A 20,691-nucleotide genomic window follows, 5' to 3' on the forward strand; every position below is an offset into this window, starting at 1 on the left:
TATAGACTTACAGACGTATTGGAGCATGAGCTTTCGTGGGTGAATACCCACTTCGTCAGATGCATGTAGTGGAAATTTTCAGAGGCAGGTATAAATATGCAAGCAAGAGTGAGTCAGGCTAGAGATAACGAGGTTAGTTCAATCAGGGAGGATGAGCCCCTCTTCTAGCAGTTGAGGTGTGAACACCAAGGGAGGAGAAACTGCTTTTGTAGTTGGCTAGCCATTCACAGTCTTTGTTTAATCCTGAGCTGATGGTGTCAAATTTGCAGATGAACTGAAGCGCAGCAGTTTCTCTTTGAAGTCTGGTCCTGAAGTTTTTTTGCTGCAGGATGGCTACCTTTAAATCTGCTATTGTGTGTCCAGGGAGACTGAAGTGTTCTCCTACAGGTTTTTGTAAATTGCTATTCCTAATATCTGATTTGTGTCCATTTATCCTTTTACGTAGGGACTGTCCAGTTTGGCCGATGTACATAGCAGAGGCTACCCCTCTGATACAAAGGGAGGAAGGCAGTCTTGCGCCATGGACAGAGTGTGCATTAAAAAATCCCCCCACATTTTAAAGTTCTTTTTTGGAGTGCTTTTAGGACTCATGTTTTCTCCACAACCATGAGGGCTAAAAATATACTGTTTTTTAAAATGAAAGCTGAGCGTCTCATGAAATCACGTGACTTCTTGGGGGGGCAGGGTGAAGAAAATCACCACATAAGACTCATGATAAAATTGTGAGATAGCAATAACTAACACCATCATCTTTTTGGTGTGGTAGGTACTGAGCTACCCCAGCACTGAGGCCGCCTCTCATGCTGGATAAAACCTGCCCCCCTTGCCCCAGAACAAGGGACACCCCTGGGAACAAGGGGGAGAAAAGGGACTCAGGAGGAACAACGAGATGAGGAGGAAGGGGGGGGGGGCTTAGGAAAACAAGGAGAACGGCCATGGCGCGGGGCCGTTAATGCACCTGGCGGGAAGGCGGGGGCAGGCTCCCCGGGCGGCCAGCGCCGCTGAGCGGAGGGAGGGGGAGAAGCAGCTGCCACAGCCTGAGGCATCGGAGTCTGGCCTCCCTGAGTCCCGGGTCCCGCCCCGCGTCCTCCAGCCAGGCCCAGCCCCTCCGGGGCCCGTGGCTCCCATCCGCGCCTGCGCAGCCAGCGGGGCGAGAGGTCGCTCCCCGCCCTGCTCAGTGTTGACAGTATCGGGCTTACGGTACTGTTGTCCCGGTGCGAGGCGGCTGACTGGTCCGGCCCCCCCCCGCACCCCGATGGGCCTGGCGGAGCCGGCGCCATGGCCGCCCTGTACCAGAGCGCGGACCCGTCCGCCTCGGCCTCCCCCAACAAGCTGCTGGCGCTGAAGGACGTGAGGCAGGTGAAGGAGGAGACCACCCTGGACGAGAAGCTCTTCCTGCTGGCCTGCGACAAAGGTGCGGCCGCGGCCCGCCCCACGGCCGCTATCGGGGTCGTGTGTCACGGGGGCGGGACTCCGCCCCTCTTCGGGGGCCGGAGGTGGCCTGCACCGGGTCTCTGCCCGCCGGGAGCTGCGCTGGGCAGCGAGCCGGCCCGGAGGGGAGCCGGGCTCAGGCCCCGCAATCCCTTTGCTCCCAGTGGGATTTCAGGCATAATTAGGTTAGGGCTGTGGTCAAAGGTCTCCTCGCAGCGCAGGCTGCACAAAGCGCCTCTTTAGCCGGAGACCTTTTTTGCCCATTGAATTGTTATTGGATGTTTACATTAGAACACAATGAAAGAAGCCCGGGCACCACAGCGGAAGTTAGCAGGCAGAGGAGACAACTATCCATCATATGAACTTTTACACACAGGGAAATATAAAGGACATAAAAGGCAATAAAAGTAGAGACGAGGGAAAGCGGGAGACTTCTTATGGCTTGTAATCAGTTCCAGGCAGGGACCATACTTTCCTGTGTGTTGCACCTTGTGGAGGCCCCTGCACATAATAATTTGCTTCCTGTCCCATAACATGGATCGCTGAGTCCCAGGGGAAGTTCTGTATTACTTCTCTCTGGTTTCTTCCTCCTGTGTGAATCAGGGGTGAGTGGGTTCAATAATGCTGCATCATAATCTGAGTGTCCCCCTTTTTATAATTAAAAACTTGTAACACTGACAAATAAGAGTCAAATTAGAAAAGAGCCATTTAAATAATAGAATTGAAAAAGAGACAAACTCTGATTTGGCTCCTCTTTGGTCTCATACAGTACATAGGCATCATTGCCCTGATTATTGAAAAGTACTTATACATGAGTTTGTACTGGTGGGACAGAACAAGGAGCAATGGTCTCAAGTTGCAGTGGGGGAGGTCTAGGTTGGATATTAGGAAACACTATTTCACTAGGAGGGTGGTGAAGCACTGGAATGCATTACCTAGGGAGGTGGTGGAGTCTCCTTCCTTGGAGGTTTTTAAGGCCCGGCTTGACAAAGCCCTGGCTGGGATGATTTAGTTGGGAAATGGTCCTGCTTTGAGCAGGGGGTTGGACTAGATGACCTCCCGAGGTCCCTTCCAACCCTGATATTCTATGATTCTATGACATAAGCAGAAACTTAATACTTTCCTGAATAGAGATAGATCTAAGCATGTGCTTAAATGCTTTCCTGAGTTGGGATTTATGAGGGGTGGGGAAGAGTGACTTAATTGTGTTGTTTAATTTCACATCTAATGTGAATAACCCGTTTCTAGTTTGGCTGCCTAGCAGCCTTTTATGTTAAATATTTTTGGTCAGATGTCATGGATTACTGGTAGAGTATTTCATATTTAATGACATCTTAAATTTTACAATGAGCATATGCTTTGCATTTTATTCTAATTGATAAAAGTATTATGTTTTATTTAAATTTCAGAATATATACCAGTAAAAATGAATCCAAAATACTAAGACATATTCATACGTTGCTTTTTTAGGTGACTATTACATGGTTAAGAAACTCTTGGAGCAGAACAGCTCAGGTGACATGAACATAAATTGTGTGGATGTGCTTGGGAGAAATGCTATAACCATTACCATTGAAAATGAAAACTTGGACATATTACAGCTTCTTTTGGATTATGGCTGTCAGGTACAGAACCATTACACACTCATTATTGTCCTTGTTGTTTTCTGTTGTCTTTTCAGAACCTGTAAGAAAAATGTTATCAATTTTGTCCTTTTTCAGTTGGTAAACACTGAATATTTCCCCCCCTCCATGCCTACCTCATGTTTCTAGTGAAGCTTAAATAAACTTGGGAAATTTGTTTATTTTTATGTTAGTGCATCATCATCTTCAGTGATGTCAGTAGAGCTCTGGAAATAATTTGGTTATTTGCGCTGCAGAGCAAGTACACATGTTGTTCCCCAAACAAATTACTGACTACTTTTTAATATTCTGCAATGGAATTGTAAATTCTTAAAATATTTAGAATGCAAATATCACTTTGCCACTAGATTATAACAACTTTTAGGATGGATGAAGATTGAAGTTAGAACATTAAATATTCTTTTCAAGTATCTTAGCTCTAGTCTAAAGCAAGCATATATTTCTGTAGTTCAGAGTTCAGGTACAGTGTATTCTTAAATACACCTCTACCCCGATATAACGCTGTCCTCGGGAGCCAAAAAATCTTACCGCGTTATAGGTGAAACCGCGTTCTATCGAACTTGCTTTGATCTGCCGGAGTGCGCGGCCCCGCCACCCCGGAGCACTGCTTTACCGCCTTATATCCAAATTCATGTTATATCGGATCGCGTTATAGCAGGGTAGAGGTGTAATTACATTTTACATGATCTTAAAAGTTAATTACGATATAAGAAGTAGTACAGGTTTTTTTTCCTGTTTCATTTCAGAATTGCAGAATGTTGCTTCTTTTCCACACTGCGGTTAGAATGAGGCTACGTCTACACTACAGGGGGGGATCGATTTCAGATACGCAAATTCAGCTACGGGAATAGTGTAGCTGAATTCGACGTATCTGATCCGACTTACCCCGCTGTGAGGACGGCGGCAAATCGACCGCCGCGGCTCCCCCGTTACGGCGCTTACTCCTACCTGGGCTGGTGGAGTACGCGCGTCGATTCGAGGATCGATTATCGCGTCCCAACGAGACGCGATAAATCGATCCCCGAGAGATGGATTTCTACCCGCCAATCCGGGCGGGTAGTGAAGACAAGCCCTAAGGTTCAATGTAGATCTCTGACTGACAGGGATTTTAATCCAGTGGAATAATGAAAGTGCATCTACCTGTGAATATTTAGTTTTGACTTACAAGCTTTCTGTCTGAATCTCTTGCCATCCCTCAATTCTTCTTTGCTCCCAGGGTTGTTCATGTGATTGTGATGATGGCTAGCTCTCCCTCCAAGCCTGCTTTCTCCAACTGTCTTTCAGGCAGTGGAAGCATGTCCTGCCTACCAAGCTTTCCTTGATAAGACGCTGTTTCCTCTGCTGCTAAGAGGGGACAAGTTTCTATTCTAACTTCCCCCTTGTTCTTTGTAAACTTTACATTTTTGTTTAAAAACAATGTAAAGTGAAAAATAAAAGGTGGTTTAACTTAGCCTTGCAAAAGCCTCATGAAAAGTTACCAGCCCAGACAGAACCTACCCTCTCACCTTTACCATGATGGTAATGTAGAGAAACTGATATTTTACTCCCACTTTCAAAATAATTATTTGCTCCATGCAGGCTAATGGAATTTTGGAAGGTTGGCTTAACTAAAGATGATCGCTATTAAAATTTATGATTGATCAGCAGTAAAGTTGAAAAATGGTGGAGGCTGGGGGAAGAGTTACAAAGCAACAGAATACAGTAACTTCTCACTTAACGTTGTAGTTCCTGAAAAATGCGACTTTAAGTGAAACGATGTTAAGCGAATCCAATTTCCTCATAAGAATGAATGTAAATGGGGGAGTTAGGTTCCAGGGAAATTTTTTTTTGCCATACAGTACAGTATAGTACTATAGTTGGGAGGTGCCCCCGCCTTACCCCACACAGGCACAGCCCACTGGCACTGGAGGCAATGAGGCAGGCAAGGACGCTGAAGGTGCTGTAGTCTAGGAGAAGCATGTTGCTCAGCAGCAGCGGCAGCTTCCCCTACTCTGCAAGCACGAGGGGCGGGGAGCTCAACCCTCGGCCCGCCCACGCCACCTCTTCCCCCAAGCCTCCACCCTTAACCCGCCTCTTCTCCCCCCCCTTTACTCCGCATGCCACGTCCTCGCTCCTCCCCCTCCCTCCACTGCCTCCTGCTGGCTTGCAGCGTTCAGGAGGAAGGGGGGAGGAGCGAGGACATGGCGCACAGGCTCTCCCTCCCTCCCCTGCCTCCTGAACACCGCAAGCCAGCTGATTGCTGCGGGCAGGAGGCAAGGGGGGGAGGTGCGCCGCATTCTCGCTTCTCCCCCCTCCTTCCTGCTCATGGCAGTCAGCTGGCTTGTGACGTTCAGGGGGAAGGAGGGAGGGGGGAGGAGCGAGGACTCGGCACGCAAGCTTCCCCCTCCCTCCCCTGCGTCCTGCCAGTGGCAATCAGCTGGCTTGCGGCATTCTGGAGGCAGGGGAGGGAGGAGGAGCCTGCGCACCGAGTCCTTTCCCCTCCCTCCTGAACGCTGCAAGCCAGCTGATTGCCGCGGGCAGGAGGCGGCAGGAGAAGGGGAAAGGGCGCTGATCCACGGGGTCTGCCGGTGGGCGGGAGGCGCTGTAGGGGGGGATGTAGGGGAGCTGATGGGGGGCTGCCAGCTGTGGACAAAGGCAGCCAAATAACGTTATAGCGAAGCATTGCACAACTTTAAATAGAACGTGTTCTGTAATTGAGCAGGGACATAAGATCGAAACAACGTTAAGCAAGAGGACTTTAAGTGGGGAGTTACTGTAGCTAAGGATCAGTGTACAACCCTGTACAGCTTCATTCTTGATTATGGTTCTCTGAGCTCATCTACAGTTTTACCACGCCAAGTAGAGATATTCCAGGTAGGAATTATATTTTGTGTTGCTAAAACAGCAAGGAGCTAGAGACTCTTCCTTGATCCTTCTTGAATGGTTTGTGTCTCTTTTTCCCTCATCCCAGACAGGATACAACATAGGCATTTTAAATAGCCCTCAATGTTGGTCCTTCTCTCACATTTCTTTAAATTATATCTTGTTTCCAGGACCTAGGAGTGAAGTTTGTTGAGGAGGATCACTTTCCTTTTCAGATCATTGTTGGTCACTCTTGCAGTGGAACAAAACTGTCACAGTGCCATGTTAACTCACAGAATGACCCAAAGATTTGAATCTTCACCCTATACATGGTAGTGTGGATGGATAATGTTGATTAATGCTGCAGATTATGCATTGTTTTAGTGGGACACACTCCTATGGATTTAGTACTGACTTCGAGCTACAGTGTCTTTGCTTAGATTAACAAGGATTGCAGGTTTGGCCCTGGAGAATAGTAGTGCAGGAGAAGCTTGTTTGTATTAGTTTTCTATCTATCTTCCATTATGGTGTTTTTAAGATCACTTTTATTCTAAAATGAATTTAATCTGCTCCTGCATATTTCTTATATCTGCCTATAATTGTAGTGATTTTTCTTTAGCATCTTCATCATTTTATGGCAGTCTTTTAAAAAAAAAAATCTCTGTAGTTCTTTATGTAGTTGAGTACATCATTTGCTGTTTACATTAACTTCAAAATTCTACTTTTTTTTTGCATACTATCTATTTTACTGTTGCTTCAGATTTAACCTCCTATTTTCTCTCTTCAGTCAACAGATGCACTTTTGGTGGCGATTGACTCAGAAGTGGTGGGAGCTGTTGATATATTACTTCATCATCGACCAAAACGATCCTCAAGACCAACTATTGTAGTTAGTACTCTTAATTCTTGTTAATTTTAGTCGGTACACCAGAAATTAAAAAAAATATCCTCTAAGGCTAAGAGACTGTAAAAAATTAACTGAAGACTAAGGTCTAAATTCTGTCCTGTTACAGCTGCAAATCTTCATATAAGGATCTTGATTTGAATAGTATATTTACACTCTTAATTTAAAGTTAGTGATAACTATCATAATACATACATGAAAAGAAAAAAATCAGTGCTTGTAAATCCTTTTTGTAGTACAAATTATTGGCAGGTCTGACTGACAAAAAACAGTATATTTTGGGTAAAACTTCACTGAACTTAAGATTCATCTGAAATTTCTACCTTCATTTAAAACTAATAATTTGAGATCCTTCCTTACAATCATTAAATATCAAGGTGCTTTAAAAAGTTTTACTGAGTGGAAAAACCTTGTAGTGAGTAAGCATGTCTGTAATGCTGCAGGAGTGAGTGAGGTGAGTGTGCGTGTGTACACGTGCACATTACAAATCAGTTGTGTATAGCTTCTCTGCACCTGAATACTGGAATTGGCAAAAAAAAATTCACCCAAGAAAAAAACACTAATTTATTAATGAAAATTAAAAAAAAAAAAAAAAAAAAAAGATACTGAATTCTATTTTTCTATGGGCAACTTTTAACAATTTTCTTTCCTCATAACAAGATTCTCATTCTGACATTTCCATGTGGAAAACGTTTTTAATCTTTTAAGTTTTATTCCAAGAGGAAATAAAAAAGGAAGAGACACAATGAAATAGGGCTCTTAAAAGAAAACAGTTGGGGTTCTTACATATTGTACCAGGCTGTCTCTCTCAGAGCTACAAAATGGTTGAATTTTTGTGTGTAAATGGCTCATGAATATATAAGTGGATTTCATTTAACCTTAACACTGTTCCCTTTCAATGTAGTATTCCTTACAATATATATAGCTCCGAGTATTCCATGTTGGTACAGTACAAAGCAGAATTCAAGAGAGATTGCCTGTGGGTGGGTTATGAATTGCGTATTTTATTTTGTGTTAGGGATGACTGACTCACAAATTGCAGAATGAAGCAAAGTCATGAGTGAATGGAGCGTGAACATTATCTTCTCCAACTCACGAAGAAAAATTTTTTTTGATACTGACCACCTGCTTTTGTTATGAATTATAAATTATTTCTTCCTCAGCAGCCAGGATTCCCCAAAGTTCTGAAGGACTCTTATTTTGCTAAAGTCATTGTCTCATGTTTCTCACAGTATGTTGAGGAAATCAAGAAGGTAAACTTTCCTTTAAGTGGGAATTACATTATAGAAGGGGTGAGCTCCGATTTTAAAGTAAATGAATTAAAAAAAAAAAAAAAAGACTCGAGTATGGACATATAGAATTTTATCAGAGAAGTAATGGAACATATAGAGAGAACTCCTTTACAATACGTGGGGGAAAATGCTGCTGTTTCCATCTAGGTCTCTCCAAGTAATGCAGGTTGCAAAAATTAAATGTTTATTTTTCATTGCTCATATGAATTTTGTATTGGTGAAAGGCACCAAAATTATTGCCCTAAAGACTAAAAGTTCTTTCTTTATCCTCAGAACAGGTGCAATGTGAGGAGCAGCTGAGTAGTCTTTCCACACTGCTCTGTTAATGTTGTTTAACCCTAATTGAGGGACAGTTTCTGGTAATGTGAGGGTTCAGTCTTCATGAAGACTGTCCTTTTTGCTGACCATAATTAATGTGAATATTTGTCCTCTGAGAACTGAAATGAGACAATAGTGTAATTGTATCTGTAGAAGGCAGGCAATTTCCAGTATTTAGATAGCTTACAAATTTGTGAAATCAAGATTATTGGTGGGGGGAATATTTTAATCAAAAGTTCACTGTGGCCTATGTTGATCAATCATGTTGTACACTAATTTATAGATAAACGTTTTAATAAAGTTGCATGTGATAATCTAAAACACTTGTCTAAATGTTATTTCAGAAACTTATGGAGCGTATTCAGAACCCAGAGTACTCAACGACTATGGATGTAGCACCTGTCATTCTAGCTGCTCATCGTAACAACTATGAGATCCTTACTATGCTGTTAAAACAGGATATATCTCTACCCAAACCTCACGCTGTTGGCTGTGAATGCACCTTGTGCACGGCAAAGAACAAAAAAGATAGCCTACGGCACTCCAGGTCAGAAATATCAGATCTTGGTAATAACAAAAAATCCTCAAGGTATACCTAACTACATATATCTATGGCATCATTCAGAGTCAGGTTTGACATGTCTCTCTTTAAGTTGGGGTTTAGCGGTGTATTTTATCTTATATGTTTATTAGGGGATAGATTGAGCTTGTATGCCTTAGTGGAGGTCAGTGGGATTTCCTTCAGTTTCCCTCTATGATCTGAAGGTGTTTATTCAGATTTGTTTTAAATATGTCTTTTTGTGAGGTGTTGGGGATTTTTGGGTGCGGGAGCCATAGAAATAAAATTTGCAAATAAAAATAAAGTATTTTTATTAACTAATTTCATGAAGAAAAAAGAGAAAAATTCATATATAGTAAGTTACCTAATTTCTTTCAATAATTGTAATTTATGCTAGAAGGAGGGTTGTAAGCCTAAGAAAACAACAGATTATCGGAATTTACTTTGGAAAATGGAGAACTAAAATTCCAAACTTGTAAAATTAAATGGAATTTTGTATTTTACATTTTATGTAATTATGATGTAAGGGTGCAAATGGAAAAGCAGTTTGCTAACTCAAACCACAAATTTTATTTATTAAACTCAACAAAATACTTCAAGACTGGAAATGATTAGATATTTGAGGCGTTTATGGAATAATTCCCACACACATAAAGGTAGTATAAGTGGACCGTAGCTACAGTCTTACATTTTGAGCAACTCTTGTGTGTCTAAATGGCTCAAAACTAAATTGAAAGCACTGGTATTGGCATTCAAATACCAAGGGCAATATTCTGATACCCTTACCCACATTGGGTAGTACCTTACTCCACGAGTATTCCCATTGACTTCAGTATAAGTAAGAATATCAGAATCTACCCCAAGACATCAGTGATTTAGGCAATGTCTACGCTATGGACCTTACAGTGATACAGCTCTACTGCTGCAGCTGTGCTACTGTAAGCTCTCCTGTGTAGCTGTTCTGTGCTGGCAGGAGAGCTCTCTCATGACCGCATAATTAAACCACCCCAATCAGCGACGATAGCTATGTCGGCAGTGTCCACACTGTTGCTTTTGTCAGACGGGGTGGGGTGTTTTTTTTTTTTTTTTTTTTTTTTTTTCTCTTCTCACACCCCTGACTGACAAAAGCGTAGACGTAACCTAAGGGCTGGTCCACACTACCCGCCCAATTCGGCGGGTAGAGATCGATCTTCTGGGATCGATTTATCGCGTCTCATCTGGACGCGATAGATCGATCCCAGAAGCGCTCCCCCGTCGACTGCGGAACTCCTGCTCGCCGAGAGGAGGAAGCGCTGTCGACGGGGGAGCCTGCCTGCGCCGCGTGGACCCGAAGTAAGTAAATTTAGTTCGATATAGGAAATGTCGACTTCAGCTACGCTATTCTCGTAGCTGAAGTTGCGTTTCCTATATCGATCCCCCGCCCCAGTGTGGACCTGCCCTTAGAAATACCTAAGATAGTTACATGTAGCTGAAACTGAAATGAACTATTGAGATTTGACTTGACAACTTTGTTCCAGAGTGGAAGTGTAAAGGTGGTGTGGGAAGTATGATGCACATGTTTTGGAACTGTGAAATTACATATACATTTTGCAAAGGGAAAAGCAGTGCTGTAAATGAGATTAACACACCTACATTTGCTACTTTCTCTGGACTTCGGTATTCTGACGTTATAGAAATTGCTGACACTTCCTTTGCAGATACAATGTGGATTACATGAGGTAAAACTCTAATTGTGATGATAATTTAAGAGAGCTATTGTATTAACTATAAATTACCGCATTTACAGATTTTTTTTTTTCCGTTATCGTTCTCATGACACTCAAGACTAGAGCACAGTGGAGCAAATTCTCCTCAAAGCTCTGACCTTTTGAAATCTTATGACAAATTAGCATGTGATTTATTTTTTAAACGTTTTGCTGGTTGCTGTTTAGTTCAATATAATAAGTAAAAGTTGTAGTGTTGATGGAACCTAAAATTCTCAGTTGCAGAGCATGAGTTGGAAAGACTTTTACTAATTTTATATTCTAGTCTTTAAAAAAGTTTTTAACTAGGTTTACATCCTCTCTAGCTGATCTGTTTTGCATTTAAGTGAAACACTTATTTCCTTGTCTAATGGAAATAGTTAAAAATTGATTTTTGATCCATTAACAACAGATATTTTTAAATTGGAATTTATCCTTCTAGTTTCCAAAATAATTTTTACATTGCTTTTTAGAGATCTTTGATGGAAATCTTGGTAACTAAAATCTTTCTTGGACTATGTTTATGCAACGGATTATGAAGTTTATTTTTATTGTACTTACAGCCCATTAATTTTCCTTTAAAGTTCATACTTATTTTACATACTACAACAATCTGATATTAGCAGGATGAGAATTACTGGTCATTACATAGATGAAGAGTATTTCCTGATCCTTCCCCCACCACACAAGATAGGATCATGTCTTTTTTTTTTTTTTAACCTTCCTCATAGCAACCCAGAGTTCTGGCTAGTTAGGTAAGGTAGTTAAAAGGGAGGGAAAAACAAACCCAAAACTTTGTTGCAACTTGCAGCTGGTGTCCAGTGCATTTAGACTGAATGGGCAACATGCTCTTGGGGTAAAAAATTGAGCATGGAACCCAGGAGGCTACTGGCATCAACCTGGGTTGGTTTGGAATGAGGGTGGTCTTAAATCTCATACAAGCTAAGTCACACTAGTGAGTACTCTCATCTCACGAACAAGGGTGGGGTATAAGGATGTTGTCTTCCTTCCCTCTTGGTTACTGTCAACAGTTTTACCATACTGGACCCAAATAGAGGCATTTTGCTTCCTGTTCTCCATTGCTTTGAGATTCATTTAATAAAGTTGAGGCCTCTGCCCTATTTAATACATTCCTTTTGACTTTCTTTCTGTGGGTCATGATTAATGCTATGTGACCGTGCACCTTTGAAATTCATGTCATTTACCAGTCCTGTTGTCTGATTGGAACAAGCATTACTTTAACTGATGTCTTCTGCTGCTGTACTGACTGTGGTTGGAATAGCAGTGAGGAGAAGAGAGCGAGCCAGTGTTGCAGCCCTTCTATGATATAAACTCCATTTAAAATAGTGGGAGTTCTGCATATAAGAAGGACTACAGAATTGGACTCAAAATCTTTTCCTCCTTTGACACATCACATTAAATGCTTCTCACTTCAAAACTCTAAGTGACCCAGTTTGTTGTCTTTAGGCCTAAAATAAAAATAAAAATCAGTAGGCATAAATGCTCTGGGAGAGTATAAATGGAACTTTAATTTCCTTTTGTCCTTTTGCAATTGACTTCAAAGTAGATGCGAGCACCCTACCTAGTGAGATTTATGAACCCCTACCCCCGATTTTATGGCTGTAATCTCTCTTTAAATTAGTTTTAGCTTTTCTGAGATTTCAAGACATATTGTGATTTGCAAATGCTAATCAAATGAAGCTGCTTCATCTTAAGAAGTTGCCTTACTCTGAACCTTTCGTCTCAGATTTCGTCTTGACATCTATCGTTGTTTGGCCAGTCCTGCCTTAATAATGTTGACAGAGGAGGATCCAATCCTGAGAGCTTTTGAACTTAGTGCAGACTTAAAAGAGCTAAGTCTTGTCGAAGTTGAATTCAGGTAGGAATGAAAAGAAATACAAACTTACTTTTATCTCTATTTTGTTTTCCACATAGCTCATGTTTTTGTGGGTTTTTTTTGTTTGTTTAGCACTGTAGTTAGCTATTTAAAAAAATCAGATTGAGAATAATGGTGGGGAATGAATTAAGACTGATGAATAATCAAACACATTTCGAACACATTGCTGAGCAGTGTCAGCCTCAGTATGGCAAAATGAAAAAGTTTTGGCAATGTTTAAACTACCATTTATGTCAGCAAAATTTATGTCGCTCAGAGGTTTAAATATTCCATGAGAGATTTTACAGCGGCGCAGCTTCATCGGTACATCGATGCCACTGTAAGCTCTCTAGTGTACACATAGCCTTAATCATTTGATCCACACTTGAGTGTGTTTAGTGTCATCAGCTTTTCACCTCCCCAGATCTGAGTTGAAATTTGAAGTGAATTGTTATTAAAAACTAGTTGGACACCACAACACTTAGTTCCTAGCCCACACAATTTCTAGCTTACTCATATCTCAAACATATTGTGTAATTTGCCAGGACTAACATAACAAGGAATTCTGCAAGTCAGGATTGGGGTTCATGTACACACTATACAGCACTTATCCACACGGAGTCTGAACAGGTTTGTTTTTTTTTCTCTTTGCTTACTCTATATGAACACTAAAATGTAAAAATAAATAAATAAATCTTTGATACCAAAACCACCATGTCTATATTATAAACCAACAAGCCACATGATTTTATGTTAAACTAAGCAGGCTTTTTTCTTGTTAAAAATTTCAAAATATTTGGCAACTGTTAATTACCACTTCTATTTAAAGTATTCATATAGAGGTTGGATTTAGCCTTTTGTAAAGAGAAGGGAATAAAATGATGCAAGCTAAAGAACTGCTGTTAGATGTTAGTTTATAAGACCATTAAGACTTAAAGCACAGGCTTATTCTAATAAGGAAAAACTGTGAAGACCCTGAAGACCTCCTGGAGCTGCAGGAGGAGCAGATCTGAGATGGGGGGCACAGAATTGATATGATGTGGGAACTTGGGGGACAGAATTGATTTGGCATTGGGAGGGGGCAGGAAAATGTGGAACTGAGAACTCCTGCAGCAGCGGCCAAAATCACCTTACTATACATTTGGGAGAGTTGGCGATGCTAATTGCCTATCTGTGGGAGGAGGTGGAAGTTAAAAAATCAAGACACACCAAAAAATCACAATATTATTTTTAATATTGTAGTAGTCTTAGCTGATTAAACAAGTTTAGGCTCTGCCCTGACACTGCTTTTCATACTGAAGTTACAGCCCCAATATCTTAATACTCTATTCTGCTGTGAGATCTGCTTCAATAATACAACCTCCAGTGTATGTTGTGACCAGTAGTAGGAGTATATTTCTGATATAATAGATTAAGTTGTATCTAATTTTTGCTTTCTGTTGTAAATGGAGATCTCTTTAGAAACACTCCTTTTTATAAGGATAATACATTAAACCACTATTTTAAACACATCAGTGTATTTTTAAAATACAAGGCTGCTCTGAAAAAAACTACTTATTTACCATTATTAGGTACATTTAAAAAAAAAAGTTCAAGTAATTAAAAAAAAAAAATCTTTCATGCATTGGAATGGCTAGTCATAACCGCATCAGAAATTTTGTAAAAGTTATTCTGTAGTAAAAAGAGGTTAAGCTTTACATTTGAATTGTTGCATGAGTCACATGGCTCTTCCTAATTCTCTTCAGAAATGCTTATCTGAGCACACAGTCTTGAGTCTCTGTATCTGTATTGCAACAAAAATGCAGTGGTTGTATCTTAGTCACAATTTTTAAAAAATAAAATGGTTGAAGGAAAAAAGTGAAATCTTTGAACAAGGATACAAATGGAACCAATTTAAAAACGTGAAGATAACTTGTATTGAAGTATATCACATTCCCTGGTGAGCCCAGCGGAAAGTGTGATTTTTTTTTTTCTGTATCTATAATTCTATGAATTTAATAAATCAGTTCCAACAAATAGACTTAACTGTGAACTGGTGGGATTTAAAAAAATTCCTACATAAGAAATGGTCAACTTTTTCCCATGCTGTGAATTATCATAAGATAAGAAATTACCGTACATAAGAAATGGTCAACCTTTTCCCATGCCGTGAACTATCGTAAGAAGATTGTGACTGTTAGTAAATTTTTGTGAGGGAGACTGGGAAGTGTACATTTTAACCTGTGGAGATTGAAACTCTTAAGTTACAAGAAAAAAGAAGGCAAATATTATTAGACTACAGCTCTGTTTAGTAATTTCACCTCCATAGATCCGTAAGATTAGGATACAAAGGATGGTGCACACAGAATTGAAGTACATTGTCACACTGGAAACTTGCATAGATCTGACTTCACTGTGAATTTAGAAAGTGCTGTTGTGCCCTAATTTTATATAACAGATTCATATAACTCAGTTTTGTTAAGCATAACTTTCCATCCCCCCAATTAAGAGATATAATTAATGTGTATATTGAAGTCTGAGTCAGAGATACATTAATATCTGCTACTTTTGTATTTTCTAGAAATGATTATGAGGAACTAGCCCAGCAATGCAAAACCTTTGCTAAAGATTTACTTGCACAGGCACGGAACTCACGGGAGCTGGAAGTTATCCTAAACCATACAGCTAGTGATGAGCATGTGGACAAACGAGGATTGTTAGAAGAGAGGATGAATTTGAGTCGCCTAAAACTTGCTATCAAGTATAACCAAAAGGAGGTATTTCGGTCTTTCTCTATTAATTTATTATAGATAGGCTTGAAAGGATTAGTTTTTTGTCGGTAAATATAGATTTCACTGTACACACACAAACTGATTAAACAATATTTCCTTCAACGGCAATCAAAATTTACAGATAGGCAAAGTAAGAAAAATTTGACAGGTCGTATAAAAAAAACAACCCCAAAACTATCTACAGTGAGTGAATTTGCCATACTTACAGCCACAGTGTCATAGAGTTTAAGGCCAGAAGGGACACCAAATAATCTGATCTGACCTCCTGTATATCAGATGCCGCCACCACCATCACCCAGCACTCGCACCCTGAACCCAACAATTAGACCAAAGTATTACAACCCACAAGAGACTGGACTATTATGTGTCACAGATAACTGTTAAGCAAACATACAAAAAGTATTTCAGATGCACTTCAGTTTTTGATCATACCTTTTTTACCACTGTGATTAGATGAAATATAGCATCTTTTTTTCCTGTGTGGTATGAGAAAAGATCCATCCATCCCTCTCTCCCTCCCTCATAAATAAATATTTTATTGCTGGCAGGTTTGTTATAGTGGGAATTTTTCATGATAGGCTTTCTGAACTATTATGGTTGTGAAGGAGGAATTATTTTTTCTATTCATCTTGAAATTAAACTTCAAACTGTACTGAAATACAAACAGTTTCTGACACGTACTTTTCTAACAGAATTTTTATTTAAATCCGTTGATCTACATAATATTTCAGACTGAAAGTTCCTGCTTGTGTGGGCCCTGATTTAGCAAAGCACTTTAAAAACAAGGTTAACTTTAAGTGACAGCTTAAGTTCTTTGCCGAATTAGAGCCATAAAAAATAAAAGGTAGATCTGACTGGTATAGGATTACTTGGTCATTTTAGCCCTGATTCTGTAAGGCATTGAGGGTCCTTAATTCCTGTTAATGGCAAAGACATCACAATGCACAACACAATGATGTTAGTGAACTTTGGGGGCACATAGTACCTCACAGAATTAGTCCCATAGGAAGCAGCAGGTTTTGGAAAATGGCATGGCTTTTAGGTCTGTATAACAGTTTTCTAAATGATAAAAAAAAAAAAGAAACAGTTAAATCATTCTTAATCTTACTGTTATCCTGGCCTCTCAAGAGATCTATTCTTGATATCCATAAAAAAAACTAGTGCTGTGGAATCCATGTTCTAAACTTGTGGGTGGGAAAGGAGGTGAAAATATTTCAAATTTGTGATTATCTTACTAATATTTTCCTTTTGTCTCCATATTAACATTTTAAAAAGTAACATTTAAAAATTATTCTTTCAAGATAATTATTTCTACTTGCTTAGCAGAAAATGTGTAATACCGTATGATCTATAACTGACTTATAATGGCTTGAGTATAGATTTTTAATAATGGTTACCTTAATCAGGGCTTGTTTTTTTCCCCAGTTTGTTGCCCAGTCTAACTGCCAGCAGTTTCTCAACACTGTGTGGTTTGGACAAATGGCAGGCTACCGACGCAAGCACACGTGTAAGAAGATTTTGACTGTTTTGACAGTTGGCATCTTTTGGCCAGTTCTGTCTCTCTGTTACTTATTAGCCCCTAAATCTCGAGTAGGTCGAATAATTCACACTCCTTTTATGAAGTTTATTATTCATGGAGCTTCATATTTCACATTCCTGCTATTACTTAACTTGTATTCACTGGTCTACAATGAGGATAAGAAGAATACAATGGGGCCAGCACTTGAGAGAATAGACTATCTTCTGATAATATGGCTTATTGGTAAGTATCAGATGGGTAAAAAGTTAGACAAAAGGTTCTGACATTGGCCATTTCATTGATCCAGCAATAATGTTGTGTGCTACTCTGTAGGAAATGAGAATTCCAATCAATGCTTGGCATCCCTTGGCTGGCTGGAGGATAAAGGGTGAAGGAAGTGACATACTTATGATCTAATGTTGTAGCAATTCTTAGTAGTCAAAGAAAGTAACATTTCATAGAGCTCCCTGCCAGAGGGAGTGACCAGGAATGCTATTTTGGAAGGTTTGGTAGAGTGCTGCTGTCTCAGGCAAGAATGATCATGTGTGATATGGTTTGGGATATTAAGATGATAATGTGAGAACTATGTATTTTAACTAAGTTGTGGGACTATTTTAAATAATGACAAAAAAAGTAAGCACATGTGTTCCTGATATGATTAGTTACTCCCTCCATAAGAGATAGTGAGAGATTGCTAGTGATTTTTTTCATTGATGCCAAATTGAAAATTAAGAGTTCAGAGTTCATCTTAATTTTCAACACCCTTTTCATGATTGGGTCGTTTTGTTTGTTATGTCGGCTGTTCAGCCATTGTGAGCCAATAGGTTTTTTTTGGTCAGCCACCTACAAAGCAGCTGTTTAATTTCTGCTAAGTCCTGCTTTTCTTTTTCTCTTTTTTTTTTACAAAAATGTAGCTTTCGTTTGGAATTTTTAAAGTGATCTTGGTTCTCTCGTGACTTGGGGCAAGGTTTGAAATTAGGCTGATGTTTGATAGAATTTCAGTATTGGTAGTTAAAAGTTTCAAAAGGTAGAGAAAATGTAACTTAAAAGATCATATTAAGCTTCTTGGAAAAACACATTCAGTTAAAACTTTTCATGCACTTTATGCAAGTTGATAAAATTTATCTGGGTTGAAATACTTACAGATTCTTGGAATAAATATGTATTTATTTCAGCTCAATCAACTCCTATACCGTGTTTTCTTCTATTTCAAATTGATTTTGTTACTGTATGAGTTGTGGATCTCTGGAGCCATGAGGATTTACCTATATTTTCCCTACTCAAGGCCCTTTATTGATGCAGCTTTAAAAAAAAAAAAAAAAAAAAAAAAGGATGGAATTTGGTCCAAGTGTTTGCTGCTGAGCAGTGCAAAATCTCTTCCTTCTAAGTTTTAAATAGGAAACCTCCGCAGCAGTCTAGTCCCCTACAATCCAGGGAGGAGGAGACCACCAATTGAACCCAGTTTCCTGTGTGACAGTATAGAAAAAGATTGGTAACTTGGCCTTGCATTTCCAGTTCTGCTATGTTTGATTTTTAGTTCAATTTCAGATAAAAGGTAGAGCCACTGCAGAACTGGAAAATGGCTTAAGAAGAAAAATATTTGATTTTAGTCTTTTATGTAAAATCCTCTTATTTGGTATCTGAAAATCATTGATTTTCCTTTTTCTCCTTTTGTTTTCTAATGGTATTTTAAATTTGTCTCCATTATATGTACTTCCTTTTTATATACCAATATCATTGATAATATCAACACATCCCAGAGAAGCATATTTGCAAGTTAATTGTGGTTGGTGCAAAACCAGTAGAGGGAGCACAGATACTGCTTTTGAGTAGAGTAGGTCCCAAAACTTTCACTGTTCTGTTTTATGAATTTGTCAGCCCTTTTAATGGTTTTCTTTTAAAGTTGAAATCTCTAGGACTTTGAGAACCAAATTCTAACAGCCTTAACATATGTTAATACTTAAGACTATAGACAGACGTAATCTATATCCTCATTTGTTTGATTGGAAGTTTGTAAAATACTAGTGTTGCAAAGTTTACTGTTTGTGTCTAAATTGATTCTATTACTTTTAAAAATATATACTTTGTTGAATGTCTAGAAATCTAAAAACTGTTAAATAATTCATAAGCATTTTTTAAACTGTATTTACTCAAAAGTACCAGCAAGTAATATCACATTGTGGATTGGTGATAGTTTAGGTATGTATTAGCCCTGTCAAGCGATTAAAAAAATTAATCGCGATTAATCGCACTGTTAAACAATAATGGAATACCATTTATTTAAATAGTTTTGAATGTTTCCTACATTTTCAAATACACCTCTACCCCGATATAACGCGACCCGATATAACACGAATTTGGATATAAGGCGGTAAAGCAGTGCTCTGGGGGGGCGGGGCTGCGCACTCCGGTGGATCAAAACAAGTTCGATATAATGCGGTTTCACCTATAACGCGGTTTTTTTGATTTTTTGGTTCCCAAGGACCGCGTTATATCGAGGTAGAGGTGTATATTCATTTCAATTATAACACAGAATACAAAGTGTACAGTGCTCACTTTATATTTATTTTTATTACATATATTTACACTGTAAAAAAACAAAAGAAATAGTATTTTTCAATTCACCTAATACAAGTACTGTAGTGTAATCTCTTTATCATGAAAGTTGAACTTACAAATGTAGAGTGATGTACAAAAAAAACTGCATTCAAAAATAAAACGATGTAAAACTTTAGAACCTACGAGTCCACTCAGTCCTATTTCTTGTTCTGCCAATCGCTTAGACAAATAAGTTTGTTTACATTTGAAGGAGATAATGCTGCCTGCTTCTTGTTCACAATGTCACCTGAAAGTGAGAACAGGTGTTCTCATGGCACTGTTGTAGCCAGCGTTGCAAGATACTTACATACCGAATGCGCTAAAGATTCATATGTTCCTTCATGCTTAAACCATCATGGACATGCATCCATGCTGATGACAGGTTCTGCTCAATAACAGTCCAGAGCAGTGTGGTCCGACGCACGTTCATTTTCATCATCAGAGTCAGATGCCACGAGCAGAAGGTTGACTTTCCTTTTTGGTGGTTCGGGTTCTGTAGCTTCCTCATCGGAGTGTTGCTCTTTTAAGACTTTTGAAAGCATGCTCCAGACCTCGTTCCTCTCAGATTTTGGAAACCACTTCAGATTCTTAAACTTTGGGTCGAGTGCTGTAGCTATCTTTAGAAATCTCACATTGGTACCTTCTTTGTATTTTGTCAAATCTGCCGCAAATGTGTTCTTAAAATGAACATGTGCTGAGTCATTATCCGAGACTGCTATAACATGAAATATATGGCAGAATGCGAGTAAAATAGAGCCGGAGACATACAATTCTCCCCTAAGGAGTTCAGTCACAAATTTAATTAATGCATTATTTTTTTAACGAGCGTCATCAGCATGGAAGCATGTCCTTTGGAAATGGTGGCCGAAGCATGAAGGGGCATACAAATGTTTAGCATATCTGGCACGTAAATACCTTGCAATGCCGGCTATAAAAGTCCCATGCGAATGCCTGTTCTCACTTTCTGGGGACATTGTAAATAAGAAGTGGGCAGCATTATCTCCTGTAAATATAAACAAACTTATTTGTCTTAGTGATTGGCTGAACTATAAGTAGGACTGAGTGGACTTATAGGCTCTAAAGTTTTGCATTGTTTTGTTTTTGAGTGCAGTTATGTAACAAAAAAAATCTACAGCACTCAACCCAAGGTTTAAGAATCTGAAGTGCCATCCAGAATCTTAGAGGAACGAGGTGTGG

The 20,691-nt window shown here is 39.4% G+C and overlaps 1 protein-coding gene across 7 annotated transcripts in view; it reads left to right on the forward strand.

The window, feature by feature from the left end:
• Nucleotides 1-1,278: 1,278 nt before the first annotated feature.
• Nucleotides 1,279-20,691, forward strand: part of TRPC1 (transient receptor potential cation channel subfamily C member 1) — a 35,884-nt gene continuing 16,471 nt past the window's right edge. For 2 of the 7 annotated variants that reach the window (XM_065410444.1, XM_065410446.1), the window contains exons 1-6: nucleotides 1,279-1,414; nucleotides 2,902-3,056; nucleotides 8,774-8,976; nucleotides 12,478-12,609; nucleotides 15,167-15,362; nucleotides 16,803-17,139. In XM_065410444.1, coding sequence (XP_065266516.1) covers nucleotides 1,279-1,414; nucleotides 2,902-3,056; nucleotides 8,774-8,976; nucleotides 12,478-12,609; nucleotides 15,167-15,362; nucleotides 16,803-17,139 — 1,159 coding nt within the window. Of the gene's footprint in view, nucleotides 1,415-2,901; nucleotides 3,057-6,702; nucleotides 6,805-8,773; nucleotides 8,977-12,477; nucleotides 12,610-15,166; nucleotides 15,363-16,802; nucleotides 17,140-20,691 lie in introns of all 7 variants that reach the window. The other 5 variants (XM_065410448.1, XM_065410449.1, XM_065410443.1 and 2 more) reach the window with 4 other exon arrangements.

The sequence above is a fragment of the Emys orbicularis genome, chromosome 9, assembly GCF_028017835.1.
Source record: "Emys orbicularis isolate rEmyOrb1 chromosome 9, rEmyOrb1.hap1, whole genome shotgun sequence".
NCBI classification, from domain to species: Eukaryota; Metazoa; Chordata; order Testudines; family Emydidae; genus Emys; species Emys orbicularis.